General features: G+C 43.2%; 2 protein-coding genes across 3 annotated transcripts in view; one reads left to right on the plus strand and one right to left on the minus strand.

The window, feature by feature from the left end:
* Positions 1-17,814, plus strand: part of LOC121583508 (junction-mediating and -regulatory protein) — a 61,149-nt gene extending 43,335 nt beyond the window's left edge. The window contains exons 3-10 of the mRNA XM_045225106.1: positions 10,734-10,884; positions 12,768-12,937; positions 13,516-13,681; positions 13,925-14,112; positions 14,330-14,413; positions 14,508-14,603; positions 14,726-15,239; positions 15,341-17,814. Of these exons, the coding sequence (XP_045081041.1) occupies positions 10,734-10,884; positions 12,768-12,937; positions 13,516-13,681; positions 13,925-14,112; positions 14,330-14,413; positions 14,508-14,603; positions 14,726-15,239; positions 15,341-15,657 (1,686 nt within the window). The 3' untranslated portion in view covers positions 15,658-17,814. The remainder of the gene's footprint in view (positions 1-10,733; positions 10,885-12,767; positions 12,938-13,515; positions 13,682-13,924; positions 14,113-14,329; positions 14,414-14,507; positions 14,604-14,725; positions 15,240-15,340) is intronic.
* Positions 17,815-18,186: 372 nt separating this feature from the next.
* The window catches only part of LOC121582650 (homer protein homolog 1), a 31,215-nt gene continuing 28,615 nt past the window's right edge, over positions 18,187-20,786 (minus strand). For both annotated transcript variants that reach the window (XM_041898620.2, XM_041898621.2), the window contains one exon: positions 18,187-20,353. In XM_041898620.2, coding sequence (XP_041754554.1) covers positions 20,159-20,353 — 195 coding nt within the window. In that variant the 3' untranslated portion in view covers positions 18,187-20,158. The remainder of the gene's footprint in view (positions 20,354-20,786) is intronic.

The following is a 20,786-nucleotide window of genomic DNA, read 5'->3' on the forward strand; positions in this document are numbered from 1 at the left end:
GCTCTAGAAAGAGGTTGGGGGGGGTGGAACCGGTGCAGAGTCAATGTGCGGGGGCACCGGCTAGTTGAGGTAGTTGAAGTAATATGCGGGAGAGTTAAAGTGACTATGCATAAATAATTAACAGAGTAGCAGCAGCGTAAAAAGATGGGGTGGGGGGGGGCAGTGCAAATAGTCCGGGTAGCCATGATTAGCTGTTCAGGAGTCTTATGGCTTGGGGGTAGAAGCTGTTGAGAAGTCTTTTGGAGCTAGACTTGGCACTCCGGCACCGCTTGCCGTGCGGTAGCAGAGAGAACAGTCTATGACTAGGGTGGCTGGAGTCTTTGACAATTTTGAGGGCCTTCCTCTGACACCGCCTGGTATAGAGGACCTGGATGGCAGGAAGCTTGGCCCCAGTGATGTACTGGGCCGTACGCACTACCCTCTGTAGTGCCTTGCGGTCGGAGGCCAAGCAGTTGCCATACCAGGCGGTGATGCAACCAGTCAGGATGCTCTCGATGGTGCAGCTGTATAATTTTTTGAGGATCTGAGGACCCATGCCAAATCTTTTCAGTCTCCTGAGGGGGAATAGGCTTTGTCGTGCCCGCTTCACGACTGTCTTGGTGTGTTTGGACCATGATAGTTAGTTGGTGATGTGGACACCAAGGAACTTGAAGCTCTCAACCTGTTCCACTACAGCCCTGTCAATGAGAATGGGGGCGTGCTCAGTCCTCTTTTTTTTCCTGTAGTCCACAATCATCTCCTTTGTCTTGGTCACGTTGAGGGAGAGGCCAATAGAATAGCCTAAACTTTTCTACTATAGTAGATTGACATAGGCTAGTGATTTTGCTGTTTGTTACTTGTCTTGTTGGCTGAGGAAAAGTAAATGTGGACTGTAATTTTAACATGTTCAAAGAGCACATCACAATTCGGTAAGAAGGACCGCACATCGTTGCATTCTCTACTTGCCTGTTCTGTTAATATAAATTACCATATTCTAAATGTGATTTCTGTCATTCTGAGCACTGTGGATGTATGCCCTAATCAGGTTACGCACCCAATGCATATGGGTCCGGTAAATCTCTAAAATGTCTGGTAAATTAAAATGTTGCCGGGCAAATGTCCAGCGTCACATTTTCCTAACGGAAACCCTGCTGCCTACTGGGCTGCTGCAGACTGTAATACAGGAGAAAGTGCTTAGTGGGCTTGCTGGTAGCCTATTGTTAAACCCCCTAACAATATACTTATGTTGTGTTCTTTTGAAAAACGTTAGGTTTATAGGAGGAGCTGCAGTACTGTACATTCTATCCACCATAGAAATCCTGAACTGTTGGTTCATCTTATTTAATGTCTATGGTTTCCACAAACTAGTTCTTATTTGTGAGGACAAATACAAAATATTCCCAAATCCCTAAACTCTGCTATATCATGAGCTAAGTAGATCCGTCTGGGATAGTTAGTCAGAAGGACTATTTGATGCTTTAATGCTGATTCAGCCTCAGTCCAACCACCTGTTGCCCTCAGGGGAAACCAACGAACCAACGTCTGGAAACAAAGATGTATGCAAATGAACCCCAATACCAGACGGGACAGTCAGTTCTTGGTTGGTAGGATGTTGGATGTTTTGTTTTCTCCCAGACTGATGAGTCAGTAGAACGGCCCTGCTGTATACAGCTGGCTGTTTCATTAAAGGAGGAGTCAGTGTATCACTGAGAGGAAGGAAGAGATAGAGAACAGGGGGAGGGAGAGGAGAGACTGGGTGGGAGAGGACAAAGAGGGGAGGATAGGGTATTTGCATGTGTTTTGCATTGTGCTTGATGTTCAAATTGGTAAATGTTGCGAGTAATGTGAGGTGAGAAATGTAATGTGTAGAGATGAGGGTAGGTTAGGTAGTCTCTGTCTCAATAGACTACTATCAATGTCCCAAAGGAGAGATCTAGCCTACCTGCTAAAGTCACAGCCTCCTCTTACCTCCTCTGGGAGTGTGAATACAGACACATAGTGTCTGCGCTGACGCCTATTGGCCTAGTGGAAGGTGTAAATAAAGCCTGTCACCTCTAGAAAGGAAGAGGATGACAAGGCCAAGAGTTATATTTAGCTGGTTGAAGCTTTGCAGATGGGAATTAATACAATCGAGCAGACACATTATTTTATGATGAGGAGTTGCAATGGTCTGAACAAGGGCCTAAAATTAATATCCGCCACCCGCCAAATGCGGGTAGATTTTAGCGTTAGCGAAAATCAGGGCTTCGCAGTGCGAGCATTTCACTCGCATTTGTGAATAAAATAGTCAAGTATGATGACATTTACAGTGGCTTGCGAAAGTATTCACCCCCCTTGGCATTTTTCCTATTTTGTTGCCTAACAACCTGGAATTAAAAGGGATTTTTTGGGGGTTTGTATAATTTGATTTACACAACATGCCTACCACTTTGAAGATGCAAAATATCTTTACCACATATTCTCAATTGGATTGAGGTCTGGGCTTTGACTAGGCCATCCCAAGACATTTAAATGTTTCCTCTTAAACCACTTGAGTGTTGCTTTAGCAGTATGCTTAGGGTCATTGTCCAGCTGGAAGGTGAACCTCCGTCTCAAATCTCTGGAAGACAAACAGGTTTCCCTCAAGAATTTCCCTGTATTTAGCGCCATCCATCATTCCTTCAATTCTGACCAGTTTCCCAGTCCCTGCCGATGAAAAACATCCCCACAGCATGATGCTGCCACCACCATGCTTCACTGTGGGGATGGTGTTCTCGGGGTGATGAGAAGTGTTGGGTTTGCCCCAGACATAACGTTTTCCTTGATGGCCAAAAAGCTCAATTTTAGTCTCATCTGACCAGAGTACCTTCTTCCATATGTTTGGGGAGTCTCCCACATGCCTTTTGGCAAACACCAAACGTGTTTGCTTATTTTTTTCTTTAAGCAATGGCTTTTTTCTGTCCACTCTTCCGTAAAGCCCAGCTCTGTGGAGTGTACGGCTTAAAGTGGTCCTATGGACAGATACTCCAATCTCTGCTGTGGAGCTTTGCAGCTCCTTCAGGGTTGTCTTTGGTGTCTTTGTTGCCTCTCTGATTAATGCCCTCCTTGCCTGGTCCGTGAGTTTTGGTGGGCGGCCCTCTCTTGGCAGGTTTGTTGTGGTGCCATGTTCTTTCAATTTTTTAATAATGGATTTAATGGTGCTCCATGGGATGTTCAAAGTTTCTGATATTTTTTTATAACCCAACCCTGATCTGTACTTCTCCACAACCTTGTCCCTGACCTGTTTGGAGAGCTCCATGGTGCCGCTTGCTTGGTGGTGCCCCTTGCTTAGTGGTTTGCAGACTCTGGGGCCTTTCAGAACAGGTGTACAGTGGGGAGAACAAGTATTTGATACACTGCCGATTTTGCAGGTTTTCCTACTTACAAAGCATGTAGAGGTCTGTACATTTTATCATAGGTACACTTCAACTGTGAGAGTGAGACACTTCAACTGAAAATCCAGAAAATCACATTGTATGATTTTTAAGTAATTAATTTGCATTTTATTGCATGACATAAGTATTTGATACATCAGAAAAGCAGAACTTAATATTTGGTACAGAAACCTTTGTTTGCAATTACAGAGATCATACGTTTCCTGTAGGTCTTGACCAGGTTTGCACACACTGCAGCAGGGATTTTGGCCCACTCCTCCATACAGACCTTCTCCAGATCATTCAGGTTTCGGGGCTGTCGCTGGGCAATACAGACTTTCAGCTCCCTCCAAAGATTTTCTATTGGGTTCAGGTCTGGAGACTGGCTAGGCCACTCCAGGACCTTGAGATGCTTCTTACGGAGCCACTCCTTAGTTGCCCTGGCTGTGTGTTTCGGGTCGTTGTCATGCTGGAAGACCCAGCCACGACCCATCTTCAATGCTCTTACTGAGGGAAGGAGGTTGTTGGCCAAGATCTCTCGATACATGGCCCCATCCATCCTCCCCACAATGCGGTGCAGTCGTCCTGTCCCCTTTGCAGAAAAGCATCCCCAAAGAATGATGTTTCCACCTCCATGCTTCACGGTTGGGATGGTGTTCTTGGGGTTGTACTCATCCTTCTTCTTCCTCCAAACACGGCGAATGGAGTTTAGACCAAAAAGCTCTATTTTTGTCTCATCAGACCACATGACCTTCTCCCATTCCTCCTCTGGATCATCCAGATGGTCATTGACAAACTTCAGATGGGCCTGGACATGCGCTGGCTTGAGCAGGGGGACCTTGCGTGCGCTGCAGGATTTTAATCCATGACGGCGTAGTGTGTTACTAATGGTTTTCTTTGAGACTGTGGTCCCAGCTCTCTTCAGGTCATTGACCAGGTCCTGCCGTGTAGTCCTGGCTGATCCCTCACCTTCCTCATGATCATTGATGCCCCACGAGGTGAGATCTTGCATGGAGCCCCAGACCGAGGGTGATTGACCATCATCTTGAACTTCTTCCATTTTCTAATAATTGCGCCAACAGTTGTTGCCTTCTCACCAAGCTGCTTGCCTATTGTCCTGTAGCCCATCCCAGCCTTGTGCAGGTCTACAATTGTATCCCTGATGTCCTTACACATCTCTCTGGTCTTGGCCATTGTGGAGAGGTTGGAGTCTGTTTATTGAGTGTGTGGACAGGTGTCTTTTATACAGGTAACGAGTTCAAACAGGTGCAGTTAATACAGGTAATGAGTGGAGAACAGGAGGGCTTCTTAAAGAAAAACTAACAGGTCTGTGAGAGCCGGAATTCTTACTGGTTGGTAGGTGATCAAATACATATGTCATGCAATAAAATGCAAATTAATTACTTTAAAATCATACAATGTGATTTTCTGGATTTTTGTTTTAGATTCCGTCTCTCACAGTTGAAGTGTACCTATGATAAAAATTACAGACCTCTACATGCTTTGTAAGTAGGAAAACCTGCAAAATCGGCAGTGTATCAAATACTTGTTCTCCCCACTGTATATATACTGAGATCATGTGACAGATCATGTGACACTTAGATTGCACACAGGTGGGCTTTATTTAACTAATTATGTGACTTCTGAAGGTAATTGGTTGCACCAGATCTTATTTAGGGGCTTCATAGCAAAGGGGGTGAATACATATGCACGCACCTCTTTTCCGTTATTTAGAATTTTTTGAAACAAGTAATTTTTTTTATTTCACTTCACCAATTTGGACTATTTTGTGTATGTCCATTACATTAAATCCAAATAAAAATCTGTTTAAATTACAGGTTGTAATGCAACAAAATAGGAAAAACACCAAGGGTGATGAATACTTTTGCAAGGCACTGTATAGTAAAATAAATGCTGCAGTAGCAGTTTTCAAAGTATTTCTGATGTTTTGTTTCATAGCTGGTAACTTAATCGCACAAAGTCAAAGAACTTTGAATCCTATACAGCCTGTCCCACTTTGCGCTGCAACACTGCCTGGCGTGAAGAGCTGTGAAAGATTCATTTTTAGAAGCGCTGCGCACAGGCATAAAAGTTGGTCTAATTTACTTGAAACGAAAGTCTACTGAAGTGAGACTTTGTCCTTGTGTTTCTTGGCTATTTACATTGTTTTGTTCACAAGCTAGGTTGTTTTTCAATGTTTGAGTTTCAACTGTTAGGGAAGTGTCACGTGAATTTCTATCTCAAATTCAACCTAAGCTTGAATCATTACCAGAGGTTGTAAAGCTCTGGTTTTAATCATCAATGATTCAAGGTCCACAATCCACAAGTAATTATCGGTATATTTATTCATGGAGAGCTCTGGCGCTAAAAACACATACATACTGGTTTTATACTTCTTGACAAACAAAGGCACTATGCTCCTCCCACCTTTAGGTGGCTTTCTTAAACAGTTTCCGCCTTCCCCCTTGAATGGTTAGTACCGCCCCCTCTGTTAGTGGGTTGACACTACATGATAATTCTAACATTTATACTGTGTTTGGGGTGAAATCTTTTAGTCATTATTCTTAAAATCCAAATTAATCTAACAGGAAGAGAAGACAACGCAGCTAAAAGTCATACTCAATCTCACAGGCACAAACATGACCCAAGTCACATTACCACGGTAACCTCCCGCTCTTAAAGGAGCAGGTGAAAATGTGTCTGATCTGTGATATTTTGGTTAAAAGACTCAGGTCACAAAAAATGAAATTAAACAATATACCACATCACTTCTTACTAGTCATACATTTATTGTTTTAGAAACATTTGTATTGTTTTGTTGGTGTAATTTTAGAAAAACAATTTATTTTGGCTGGTAAGAAAACTGAGTGGCTGGTAGATTATTTTTTTTTTATCTACCTGCCACAGTGGCGGTGGACCAAAAAGTTAATTTTAGGCCCTGGTCTGAACTGACAATGGGTATCATTGGGCAGGCTTTTGTTCAAGCCCAGCAATAACTACAATTCAAGTAATCAAGTAATCATGGTCTTCAAATTCGCCAATTTTGATTACTGTGTTAGAGCTGGGTTGGAACAAAAGCCTGCACACACTGCAGTCTGTCAGCACTAGAGTTGCCCATCCCTGAACCTTAGCCCCTGTCAACATGCCAAGTGAAACAAATGAATGAGGGAACTGATGGATAGATGAATGAAGGGATGAAGTGAATGAGTGTCGAGAACAAAGGAGAGCAGGTATAGGATGAATGGTGCATTGTGGGAAGGCCATATCGCGTGTCAGAGTGATGCAGCGTGGGTATTCTGTTACAGACCGGGTCAGAGGGCATGCATTAATAAGTCATATAGCTTCTGTAAGCTACGGACCGGTGGCTATGTAGCATAGGTAGGAGGAAGAACATTAACGTTCTGGATGATGAAACTGTGTGTGTGTCTGTGCTCTCTGTGTGTGGTGTCGTTCCCCACTCCCAAAGTGATAGAAGGCAGTTTTAAGCATCTGTGATAAGGACCATGACACATGACACTGGTCTATTTGTTGTTATGTCAGCCTGTGGCCCTATGGCCCTGGGAACAGACCTGGCTGCTACTCCCATTGACACCAGCTGTCTGATGCGCAGATTACAGCAGTGGGCTGTAGAGAATGTGTGGAAAGATGGGTAGAAGAATGGAGGTACACTACCGTTCAAAAGTTTGGGGACACTTAGAAATGTCCTTGTTTTCGAAAGAAAAGCAATTTTTTTATCCATTAAAATAACATCAAATTGATCAGAAATACAGTGTAGACATTGCTAATGTTGTAAATGGCTATTGTAGCTGGAAACGGCAGATTTTTAATGGCATATCTACATAGGCGTACAGAGGCCCATTACCAGCAACCATCAGTCCTGTGTTCCAATGGCATGTTGTGTTTGCTAATCCAAGTTTATCATTTTAAAAGGCTAATTGATCATTAGAAAACCCTTTTGCAATTATGTTAGCACAGCTGAAAACTGTTGTACTGATTAAAGAAGCAATAAAACTGGCCTTCTTGAGACTAGTTGAGTATCTGGAGCATCAGCAATTGTGGGTTACAGGCTCAAAATGGCCAGAAACAAAGAACTTCCTTCTGAAACGCGTCAGTCTATTCTTGTTCTGAGAAATGAAGGCTATTACATGCGAGAAATTGCCAAGAAACTGAAGATCTCGTACAACGCTGTGTACTACTCCCTTCACAGAACCCTTCTCAGTTTCTTGGCAATTTCTCGCATGGAATAGCCTTCATTTCTCAGAACAAGAATAGACTGACGAGTTTCAGAAGAAAGTTATTTGTTTCTGGCCATTTTGAGCCTGTAATCGAACCTACAATTGCTGATGCTCCAGAGACTAGTTGAGTCTCAAGAAGGCCAGTTTTATTGCTTCTTTAATCAGTACAACAGTTTTCAGCTGTGCTAACATAATTGCAAAAGGGTTTTCTAATGATCAATTAGCCTTTTAAAATGATAAACTTGGATTAGCAAACACAACGTGCCATTGGAACACAGGACTGATGGTTGCTGATAATGGGCCTCTGTTCGCCTATGTAGATATGCCATTCAAAATCTGCAGTTTCCAGCTACAATAGCCATTTACAGCATTATCAATGTCTACACTGTATTTCTGATCAATTTGATGTTATTTTAATGCACAAAACAATTGTTTTTCTTTCGAAAACAAGGACATTTCTAAGTGACCCCAAACTTTTGAACGGTAGTGTATATTACATTTACATTTTAGTCATTTAGTAGACGCTCTTATCTAGAGCGACTTACAGTTAGTGAGTGCATACATTTTTCATACTGGCCCCCCGTGGGAATCGAACCCACAACCCTGGCGTTGCAAGCGCCATGCTCTACCAACTGAGCTAAAGGAGGACTATATTTTTGTAGTGTAGTTCTATTACTGTATGCAGAGAGGGGCAGTGTGTGTGTATTATTTAGTGGTGTGGGATTAGGTCCTGGATAGCCAGGGTGTCGTGTCTGAGATGAGACCCACACCACACGGTCCACACCACAACAACACAGCAGCCAGTAAGTGACAGCTGAGCGAGGGAGGGGCTTACTGGACCAGGTGGCAGACTGGCCAGAAAACAACATAAAGGCTCTCTGACATCATATCCACTATTCTATTCTTATCCCATTATTCCATTCTCATACTTCTATTCTAGTTATCCGGTACCTTAATCTATTCATATCTGTAGCCCTTTCACTACAGGAACACCTTATGTAACCAGAACCATGCCTAACCCGCCCAGGCATACACACACACAGACAGACAACAGTCAACAACAGTATCAGGGAGAACAATTGCATACTAGAAATTGTGTATTTTACATGGCGTCAATAGCCCCTGGAAAGAAAGTCTGCAGTGAAGTGACTAGCCAGTGTTTGCAGTAGGCCTATTTCTTTAAGATGGCATCCCCATTGTTAGGGTGTTTCCATAGTTCCATAGTTCCACAGCAGGATGTGTGACTTGTCTCCTGGGTAGGAGCTAGGCCCAGATGTTAGGCGAAGTCTATATCCCCTCTCTATTGGAGAATGGATACCTCAGCACTAAGGTCATGTCTAATTTTGTGGGACTGACTGAGTAGTCTCTCCCTTTATCTTGCCTTTTCTCCCTCGAACACACTCTCTCTCTCCGTCTCTCTCTTTCTCTCTCTAACTACTCTCTCCCTCCTCTCTATCTAACTCTTTCTCTCCCTCCGTCACACACACTCAGCATACCGTTTGTTGGCTGATGTAAACCACTCAGGTCCCTTGAGGCATGCTGTTGATTACTGTGTGTGTATGCTTGCCTGCGTGCATGCATGCGTGTGGCATGTGTGTGAGAGAGCGCCCATACAGACACATTGAGATATTAACATATGAGTGAGTGTATGTAGTCTTCCAGTAAGCAAAATTAAGTGAAAATACGTCTAAAAGATGTCTTTCCAGACGTTTAAATCGGGTTGATTTATTCATTTTCAGTTCTGAATGTTAAGAAGACTTAATTTACAGAAATTGAAAATACGTATTTTTTGGTCATTGATTCTATGGCTAAATATCAACTGCACATACATTCATACTGAAGTAAGCATTATATCACGATTTTTTAAATCCATTTAATATAGGGAAGTGGAGCAAACTGAAGATTGCAACATAGAATATTTGTTATTGCTCCCATCTGTCACATGCACTTATGTTAGCTTTCTTAAAAGCTTTAAAACTGTCTCGGACCCTTTTTTTCAATTTTCGCCTAAAAGGACATACCCAATTCTAACAGCCTGTAGCTCAGGACCTGAAGCAAGGATATGCATATTCTTGATACCATTTGAAAGGAAACACTTAGAAGTTTGTGGAAATGTGAAATGAATGTAGGATAATATAACACATTAGATCTGGTAAAAGATAATTCCATCATCTTTGAAATGTAAGAGAAAGGCCACAATATAATATAGCAGTTTAGAAGCAATTTAGATTTTGGCCACTAGATGGCAGCAGTGTGCGTGCAAAATTTCAGATTGAGCCAGTGAAGCATTACAATACGGGACTATTTTGTATCAAGTCGGCCCAAATGTGCCGAATTGGTCAATTGATACATTTTCAAGTACATAACTATAGAGAACATACAAAAATGATATGGTAATACAAAATGTAAGTTTACACACTCCCAGGAATGTCATACATGATGGCTCATTAGGTTATACACTAACTTTCACATATCTAGATGGCCGAGCGGGGTGGGTGTGGAGCCAGAGACAGCAGGGGTTCAAACTGTAGAACCCAGTTCCTACATTTGAATATAAAAATGTATTTTATCAAACAAAACTATGCTACATTTTATCTCTCGGACCCTTAAGATGACAAATTAGAGCAAGATTACTGAATGTAAGTACATGATTTTCCATCAGAGGTGAATGTATCAAACTAGTTGCCGTGATACGTTTTTTGTTGGTGTGCACTATCCTCAAACAATAGCATGGTATTTTTTCACTGTAATAGCTACTGTAAATTGGACAGTGCAGTTAGATTAACAAGAGTTAAAGCTTTCTGCCCATATAAGACATGTCTATGTCCTGGAAAGTTTGCTGTTACTTACAACAGTCATGCTAATCACATTAGCGCACGTTTGCTCAACCGTCCCATATACGGGACACCGATCCCGTAGAGGTTAAATCCTCAATTAATCACTATTTGTATGGTCTTAATTTCTCGATGTATCAATGTGCGATAGTTTGACTTTCATTTATTAATCCAATCCCTTTGTTTTATACTGCTGGACGGGCACACCATATTTCCCTCTGGGATAATATATGAATAAAAATGATTGATTTGACCTTTGCGTGACCCCTATTGACCTTTGTCCCCTCTGTCAGATCTCCTTGGCTACGGAGCGTCTGGGGCCTCGTCGTGTGGAGGGGCTGAGGAGGGAGGATGAGGAGTGGACGAGGAAGGCTCACGCTGCCGTCCTCTCCATACAGGACCTTACCGTCAAGTTCTTTGAGACTACCGCCAGGGCTCAGAAAGGTACACACGCACACACACACACACACTCACACACATAAAGCCTTTTCACACTGGCATTGTTTTAGCCCCGGGATATCTTAGCTCCAGGCTAGACTGGCCCTGGGCTAGCTTAGCCTGTGTTCACACAAGCATTTGTTAACCCTGGGCTAAGCTTTAGCCCTGGGCTAAGGATTCACACTTGAATTCCAAAGCCCTGGGCTAACGGACAAACACAACATGCGACCAACATCTCCGACACATGATCCAATATTATAAGCAATAAGTCATTTATTAACACAATATTTCCTGGTGCTTCTGGCCTAGCTTTTGATTTCCGACAATGATGGTTTGTATAAACATTGCTGTCTGCCTGTCCGACATCGGAAACAATGTTTCACTTTTTAAATTATATCTCGCCCCTGTACAGAGAATGCAGTGAACGAACGAGACATCAACTTTTCTGATCCAGGCGAAATCATGCAACAATATTATTATCATAGATATATGCAATTAAATGTCAATAGAAAAGCTATGAAAACAGAGGAAAATTTAGTGTTTGCTGCCCTTCTAGCTGTAGAGTTTGTAGCTTTAGTTGGCTAAGTGAGAAGACCTTAGCCAGCCTGCATAGCAACCATTTTTGTTAGGCAAAATGTTAGGATTAAATAGTATGAATTTACTTCTCATAATAACGTGCAGAACGTATTACAGGCCTCACGAGCAAATGTAAATTAAGTGGAAGTTTCGCTTTTGTGATTGGACAGTGATCATTCTAGGTGTTGTTCTTGACCTAGTTTCACACTTGCTAGTTTGGCACTGTTTTTCTGGGGCTAACCCCGAAAAGTCGATGCTAACCCTGCTCCGAAGCAGGACCAGCTAGCCCTGGGCTAAGGTTGGTGCTAGCCCACCTTAGAATGTGCAAGTGTGAACACTCGCTTAGCCCTGAGCTAAAATCTCCCTTAGCCCCTGGGCTAAGGTGTGAACGCGCCTATAGAGAAACACACAGAGAAACACATAAACACACACAAACTCTGTACAGACAAACTCCAGAGCCATGAATTATCCACATAGCAGATCAGCCCATTAACCAACACTCACTCAGTCAGACCATAATCTCCAGGCTTTAAACTGCTCTCCCAGAATCCCCAAACTAACCATAACCCAACTATCCACTGGCTCCACACTGACTACAAACTCTATAACTATCCCCCAAAATGTTTTTATCTCCAGTAAAAAAACTTCTAGCCATTGGCTGCTAACAGCTGAGAACTGCTAGCTAACTGGCAAGCGCAAAAACAACTTAGGCAGGACAAACCCCTAGAAATCGGAAGATCTCCCTCTAGTGGTGAAAGTAAGAACTGCCGGAAATGCACAGTCAGAAGAGAATAAGTATTCTGTCAAGGAAATGTTTAGTAAAAGAAAAATAATAGAGGCATACTAAGACAAAATAAATGTGACACGGTGTGTAAATGATAACACATTAGTGCAGGAAATGAAGAAATTGATAAAAAATGCTGGAAGTGAATGCTGGAATAAAACTATTAACTATGCAAATAAGCAAAAGCTGTGTGCACAAAGGAAATAGACGCCTGGCTCAAATAGATGCCAGTCTCTAATAAGCGCCTGTTGTGTTCTGTGATTTAAGCAAATAAACGCCCAAGCTATTCATTTAACATTTACATTTACATTTTAGTCATTTAGCAGACGCTCTTATCCAGAGCGACTTACAGGAGCAATTAGGGTTAAGTGCCTTGCTCAAGGGCACATCGACAGATTTTTCACCTAGTCGGCTCAGGGATTAGAACCAGCGACCTTTCGGTTACTGGCACAACGCTCTTAACCGCTAAGCTACCTGCCGCCCCCATTTAAGTTTTACAGTAATTGTTCTGTGGGTGTGTGTGTTGCAGCGGTGTACGAGCGGATGCGTGTGGACCAGAGGAAGTTTGGCAAGTCGACGTGGGCTGCAGCCGTGGACCGCATGGAGCGTCTGCAGTACGCTGTCTCCAAGGAAACGCTGCAGCTGATGAGGGCCAAGGAGATCTGCCTGGAGCAGAGAAAACACGGCCTGAAAGAGGAGGTATAACTACTTTATTACAGTACTACAACTAATACTATTACTATACTACTACTGTTATTATAGTAAAAAATTGTCAAATGATGAGGGCCAAGGAGATCTGCATGTAGCAGAGGAAACACTTCCTGAAAGGGGATGTACTGATAATGCTATATAGCATTTTTCAAGATGCTCAAAGCACATTGTATTGGGGAACCACGCCTCATCCACCACCAATGTGTATCACCTACCTGGATGATGCCACAGCAGCCATGTTACACCAGCTATCTTACCACACATCAGGTACACCAGGGATGGGCAACTGGCGGCGGCCCGCGGCTCCCCTTTTGAAGGGCCTCGGATCAATAAAACTAAAAAAACTCAGTCGGGTCTCAACTTACTGTTGCAGTTAGAATAGTAGAATAACCAAGGTGCAATTTCGAAATGTACGTGTGTACGCAGACCCGCTATCAACTGCGGCCGCTCATGATGAGTTCAGATATTTTGTGGCCCCCACCCCCATCAAAGTTGTCCATCCCTGAGGTACACAATACTCTGTCTCTCTGTCTGTCTTTCTGACCATCTATGTCTGTCTGTCTCAGATGCAGAGCCTGCAGGAGGGAGAGAATGCTATGCAGCGGTTGGACCAGATGGAGGCGCTGTACTATGAGCTCCAGCTGCAACTCTATGACATCCAGGCTGAGGTGCTGCGCTGTGAGGAACTGCTGCTCAACGCCCAGCTCACCAGCCTCCGCAGACAGATCACGGGTAATACTATACACTTTATACCTGTTACTGCTAAGGAACATTCAGACTAGGAACTGCTGCTCAATGCCCAGCTCACCAGCCTCCGCATACCTATCACTGGTCCATAATAGTACTATACATCTATACCTGTTACTGTTAATGAACCCTTAGACCTGTTCTAACTGCTCAGCTCCAGAGCCTCTGTAGAAACACTACTAGTGAGGTTTACTAACAGTGTAGCTCTCTGTGCCCTTCCCTCCCCAGAGCGGCAGGACGAGGTGGTGTACTATGATGCGTATGAGAGTCCTGATGCAATGCGGGGGGTAGAGGACCCCTCTGCCCCTCTTCCCCCACTCAGAGACAAGCTCAGCCAGCTGCAGCAGAGGACCAGACAGCTAGAGGCACGCAGGGGACGCATCACCGCCAAGAAGGCCTACCTTAAAAACAAAAAGGTAATAATCAACCAATCACACGCTTAGCTCTGGACTTAATAACAAATCAAAGCTAAGCAAGCCTACTTGACCAATCACACGCTAACCTCTGGACTTACTAACCAATCAAAGCCATGAAAGCCTACCTCGAGAACAAAAATATGTAGAAAAGTAAAACCAATACTTCAATCCTCCTGGAATGTGTTGGCTGTAATATGTCTTATTTATCTATAACCAGGAGATCTGTATCATCAACCACAACCAGAAGATACAGCAACGCCAAGGTAGTCAGGACGACCAGATCCATCAAGCACTGCAACAGGTACACTGATATGTTTCATTAGTGTTTTTGTTCATTCAGTGTTACGGGGATGACGGTGAATAGAGTTCCTCATCCTATCTGTGTTTCTCCATAGCGAGGGGAGGAGCAGGAGGAAGAGGAGGCGAGGAGTAATGCCAGAATGAGTCTGGATAGATCGAGAACTCTGGACAGACTACGCATTTTCAAACAGGTGAGAGAACACAGTTACCTCTGAATAACACACTCTAAATCTCTCATGTTGAGTACATCTTAGGTTGACGATGTGTTTAGACTCGGGCCATGTTGTAACTGTTGGTTCTCTGTCTGTTGCAGCGTTTCCCTGGTCAGGTGACTTTGAAGTCCAGCAGACTGCATATGTCCCACGGCCACTCCCGGAGGAAAACCACCTCTCCCCTCTCCCCAACGAGGAGGCCTGAGACCCTGGCTGCCAGTGTCCAGACAGACACCGTTGACCTCCCTGAGCTCTCTGTTCCACCCTCTGATGCCTGTGGTTACCAGAGTGTCTCTCTACCCCCGCTAGGGGGCGCCACTGGGCCTCGCTCTGCCGTCTCCTCTCTATCTCCCCTCTCGGCACTCCCCTCCTCTGCCCCTCCACCCCCTCCCCCTCCTCCTCCCCCACCCCCTCCTTCCTTAGAGGACCTCTCCAGTGAGGGAGGGGAGCGGGCTCACCCCACTAGCCCAGTCCGGCAGTCCAAGGCTGGGTCGGATTCAGAGCCTCTCCCCCTGGCTCCCTTCTCCCCACGGTTCTTTGACAGCAGTCAGCTGCAGACAGCCAGGAAGAAACTGAAGAAGACAGCCACGCTGGACTCCTCACAATGGAGGAGAGGTCAGACATGACAACATACTGTTACCTGTATTTTAAAGGAATATATCAAAATTATAACTTGACTAGATTTTTTACATTGTTCCATTCTCCCATCTCTCCAGCGAGTTCTCCCATGGACGAGGTCCTGAACTCCCTGAAGAGAGGCAGCTTCCACCTGCGTAAGGCTGAGCTGAGAGTCCTAGCCCCCGACCCAGACGATGACGAGAGCAACAACATCCTGGCCCAAATCCGGCAGGGCGTCCGGCTGAAGAAGGTGCGGACGCGGCCGGACCAGCAGCGGCACACCAAGGGCTCGTTCCCCCACTCTGCCGACGCTCTGACCCGCTCCATCCACGAAGCCCTGAGACGTATCAAGGAGGCTTCGCCTGAGTCTGAGTCTGAGGACGAAGGCCTGCCCTGCACCGACTGGGAGAACTAGATACGAGATACACACACCTGGTCGGAGTCTGAGGACGAGGGCCTGCCCGGCACCGACTGGGACTCTGACCTTTGATCTCAGCCACTACCATCTACTATTTCTGGTTCCACATTGACAGACTGAAAGCTGAGTAGAGATGTTTCCTGAGTAGAGATGTTAGCTATTTCTTACTATTTTTTCTTGTCTTTGTAATGGACCACTAGCCTTTGCTCCTGGCTTTCTGTGTTGTGCTGACTCCTCACGCTCTAAATGAAGTCAAGCACTTTGAGAACCTAGTAATGAAAGTCACTATGTAAAAGCAATTCCTTCACTCGATTCCTTCTTTGTCCTGGACCAAGCGGGGGAGTAAGGCTCCTTGTCAGTGCACCGACTGGAGAGCTAGGGTTCTGGGATCCCTTATATAGAATGAACTATAAGAGGTTGGAGAGGTTAGGTTGCTGTGGCGAGTTTGTTTTCCGTTTGACAGGATTGAGTGTTTTCTTTAATGTTAATTCAAACCCCCATAGAATAAGGTGTTATTGTTTGGCTGGAACAAAAAGCCTTCACTCACACTGTCCAGCCATCTGCGGGTGAGCGTGGCAACCCCTGGTGTCGAGAAGTCATGATGATATTGTTCTCTGTAAAACCAGTGCCCTTTACAGCCAGCTGATCTGTTCAGCTCTACACAGACATGTGTCATTCATTCCATACTCATATTCCATCATGTAGTGTGTTGTTTCTGTTGATGGTTTTTAAAGTGTGCTTTTACATTATTTTTAAGGTCGTTTTTATTTAGGAGTGTTTATTTTCTTTTTTTTCACTGCTTTGTTTTCACTGATATAATTTTTCATATGAGTCCACTATTACAGTGGAGTCGCTTCACCTTTTTATCCAGACCTGATTGTTTTATCTGTGTTGTATCTAAGAGCTGTGTCAAAACTGAGACTTTTCCTATAGGAACAATCTCTATGTTTACTGTAATGAATCATGCACTGAGTATGAAGGACATGTTGAAGAGAGAATGATTAACTGAGTATGAAGGACATGTTGAAGAGAGAATGATGAACTGAAGGAGTGTACAACTGCTGTCCAAGTTGACGTTTGGCCAGGTCAAAGGTGGTAGTACTGTATTTTTCCGGTCTTGAAAAACGCTCAGAGATAGAAATGTATGGTGCAGAACTGAAATGATTGTCTGTCATGTAGAATAGGGATCTTGTCAGCTCTATTCATTATATTTCTATCTGTGCGTTTACCTCACTGAATCCACCAGTGGTGTGGTACTGGTAACTAACCACAGTGAGTCAGTGGGCTGAGCATATGGGGCTCATGCTTCATGTTGTGTCTTCATGGCAAGTGGTCAAAACACAATTGTGACTTTCTGCAGCGTCCGCATATCTCTGACTGCGTCTCTGTAGTCTGAAGTGGCTTCTTCTCCTTCATCTGCACTGATCTATAAACGATGGGTAGGTGACAGCAACACAGTGGAATGACTCAGAGGAATTAGCTTTCCACTGTACAGATTTTTTAGTGCAGATGAGGAGAAGTCTAGGATTGTAGAGGCAGCCATTTTAGGTATATTGAGATGCCCCCGTCCTAGTCCTGTCTCATGTTCTCTGTAGACATACACAGTACAAACCTGTCTGTTGGAAAATCACTTCAATTTTTCAGTCAGTTTTCTTCCTCATTGTATTTGGGGTCTTTGTATTTTGTTTATTTTATACCTATCTTTGTTATACATGATCTGTAAAATATTTTATGTATTATTCATTTCCATCTCTTCTTTATGTATTTATCTAACACTACAGTTTGACCTATAACCTTTTTGACTTGTATGACCTTATGCATGTGGCTGGCCTGGTCTGATTTGAAGATGAGTCCGTCACTAGATAAGTGCAATATTATATTGAACTGAAAAATGTAATGTATTATAATGTAATGAAGTGTACATCCTGAAAATACATCAGCATGCTTAAAAACATCCTAAGTATTTGAGTAAAAAACGTCATGATTTAAGAAATGGAGTAAGGATTTATAAAGCAATACCATAAAAAAAATTGTGCTTAAGATGGTTTTTTTTTCTCCATTTTACTCTGGTCTTTTACTGTCATTGCATTCCTAACTGCTTTATATATCCCAGTTATTTTTTCCCTTCAAAATAAAACCAAGTACCAAAATGTCTTCCTGTCCGGTTCTTTGACTTGGCATCACAGAGCCATTAGAACTCAGTGAACTCAACTCAGCCTTTGGCCAAACCAGATTTTTGTTGGGTCTAGCACATCTCATTTACGTCCACATGACGTCAACCACAAATAGTAATTCATAAAAATACAGCCAAACAATCTCCTTTTAGGCAGTGAGTGGATGTGATGTTATACAAGAAGCATCAGGACAGGATGGGAACTGAAGCATCAGGACAGGATGGGAACTGAAGCATCAGGACAGGATGGGAACTGAAGCATCAGGACAGGATGGGAACTGAACTGGGTCTCTACAGAGAAGGTACAGAGACAAAACGAGCAGCATTCAGATGATAGTGAAAAATGACAACCCTTCATTTTTGTTTTGTTTATTTTACTATAAACTCAATTACAATTGTTTAAGCATGTGGTATAATCAACATTTTAAATTATTACTCAAACGTTATTCCCTTTCAAATAGTACAGATCATAATTGAAACGCTATGATAAATCAACCAACCCAGAAACCCCATTCAGTCTCTCAAAGATACCAGAACCAACAAGCCCTTAAATAGTGTTCTTCAGGTATATAGTTTATTTATTTTTTATACATTATCACAGAGTTTTGGCAATAGTAAACCCCACAAAAGTACCGTAGTTAGCTACCATTGATGCATCTTTGTACCAAAGGCAATGTCAGCCAAATTCATAATCTGTACAGGAAAACATATTTGGCAAAAGGAAAGAAAGTCTCTCTGCAAACCACACCTGCTATGCACAAGGGTCTCTATAAATCCATTTCCTTTATAAATAGTTCAAAAATATTGCCAGTTTTTTCCCACAAAAACCTTGACACCCACATACCAGACATAAAAAGAGTAAGTGAAAATCATTAAGTTCAAACAAAAACCATTTGTTTCATACAATTATCATAATCTGTGGTTATAATATATCTGGAATAATAAATTAAGGGAAAACATAGGAACCAATCAATCATTGCACTTCAAGTCGCAACAGAAACATGGGGAGGGAAAATAAATAAAAATCATTCTGGATTCACCCAAACATTCAATTCCATTTTCACAAGTGCACTATAAATGTGTTATATTAGTATTTGTAATAAAAAAAGTTTATAGAAAGGAAATACTTTTGTAGTAACTGCTGATCCAAACCCCAGCTTCTGGCCTTGGGTTGGCGTTGTTTCCACCTTGTCTCGCCTTACATTTCCAAGAAGAGGAGGAAAATACCTGAAAGTGAGACTAAAATGTGTATTTTTATTCTTGACGCTCTTCTTTGTATTGCTCATTTAATATAGAAGGTTGTCCCAGATCGGTCCTCAATCTGGGACAAAATGCCACCTTCTTCTTTAATCTCCATGGAAACGTTGTGATAGGAGGGAGGACATTGGGAGCGTTTAATAACAAGGTCACTGGGAGGTCATCTGTCTGACCTCTGACCCTTAGTCCTAGCCCAGTGTTAGATGGGGCCTCAGAGCGAACGGCCGTAGAGTCCAGTGAAACGCTGTAAGGACCAGTGAGTACGACTGTCTACATCTCCATGACCACATCTAATCTGACTGTCCGTTTGGCTGACAATGATATCTCCATAGTAACCAGAGCAATAATAGTACTGTAGTAACAATAGACTAATAAACTGGTATATGTATAATAGTTAGAAACCAGACCTGAATGCATGGTGGACAACAGCGAAGATTAAACAAATAAACAAAACATCCACCAGCAACTCTGGATGACTGAACTGAACTTTGCACCAAATAAATATAGAAAATGAGGGCTTCCTTTTTCTGTTAGTGTCTGTAATGGAAGAAAAACCCAAAGAAAAATAACCCACCATATTCAACGTCCTCTCCTATGGAATGCTAGCCAGACTTGGCAAAAAAAGCAGAGAGAAAATAGATATTTGAGCAGCTTGTAGTCTGTAATGTGTAAAGAACATCCCACAGGGAGAGAGGAGAAGAGATGGAAGGCAGGGCCCAGGCAAAGCCTCGACAGGACCTCTGAAGTGTGTGTGTAAGGTGTGTGAGTACGTTCATATAGTATACAGGTGTACCAGCAATATGTAGTTAACATAAGCCAAAACTAGAGAATCCAAGTGAGCAAGTCTATCTATTTAGAATTGTGTTAAAGCATGTGGCATAATCAACACATGCTTGGTTATGTGGGTGTTAGTGAAGAATAATGACTGTGTATGTCCTAATAACAGTGTGTGAATATTTTCGTACAGTGCCCTCGTGCACTGACTAGCATTCATTCTCCCGTCACTGTGTTATTATGGTGGTGATGGTGCTCCACTTGGGGACTCTGTCGTAGCACTTCTCGTCTCCTCTAGCTGCTGCTGCCCTCGATGAGTCTGGCCAGGCTGTCTCGGAGCTCTGTCAGCTCAAAGATCTTCCCGTCCAGCAGTTCCAGCAGGGACCGCAGACTCTTCCTGAAGGCCTCGCTCTCCAGCTGACTGCCCTCCAGACGCAGCTCCAACTCCCCCAGCTGGGCCTCCAATGTCTGGTTCCTCTCCTCCGTCTCCTGGGGGTGGAGTAGAGGAGGGGGGAGGTTGTGTTAACGTGTGCACAGCAAAACACAAATACAGTGGCTTGCAAAAATATTAATACCCCTTGGATTTCTTCACATTTTATTGTGTTAAAAAGTGGGATTAAATTAGTCCTGTGTGGCTCAGTTGGTAGAGCATGGCACTTGCAACGCCATGGTTGTGGGTTTGATTCCCACGGGGGACCAGTACAAATGAAAATGCATCCACTCACTACTGTAAGTCGCTCTGGATAATGTACAAATTGTATATATATATATATATATATATATGAGTCTAAGACGCTGGGAGGGGGGGGATCCTAAACTGACATATGGAATTGTTTTAAGATGGTCAAACTATGGATCATTTAGCTATTTGATTTTGAATTTTAGGACCCCTTTAGGTATCAATTATTGGATAAAATATAGA

The sequence above is a fragment of the Coregonus clupeaformis genome, chromosome 15 (genome assembly GCF_020615455.1).
Source record: "Coregonus clupeaformis isolate EN_2021a chromosome 15, ASM2061545v1, whole genome shotgun sequence".
Classification (NCBI taxonomy): Eukaryota; Metazoa; Chordata; class Actinopteri; order Salmoniformes; family Salmonidae; genus Coregonus; species Coregonus clupeaformis.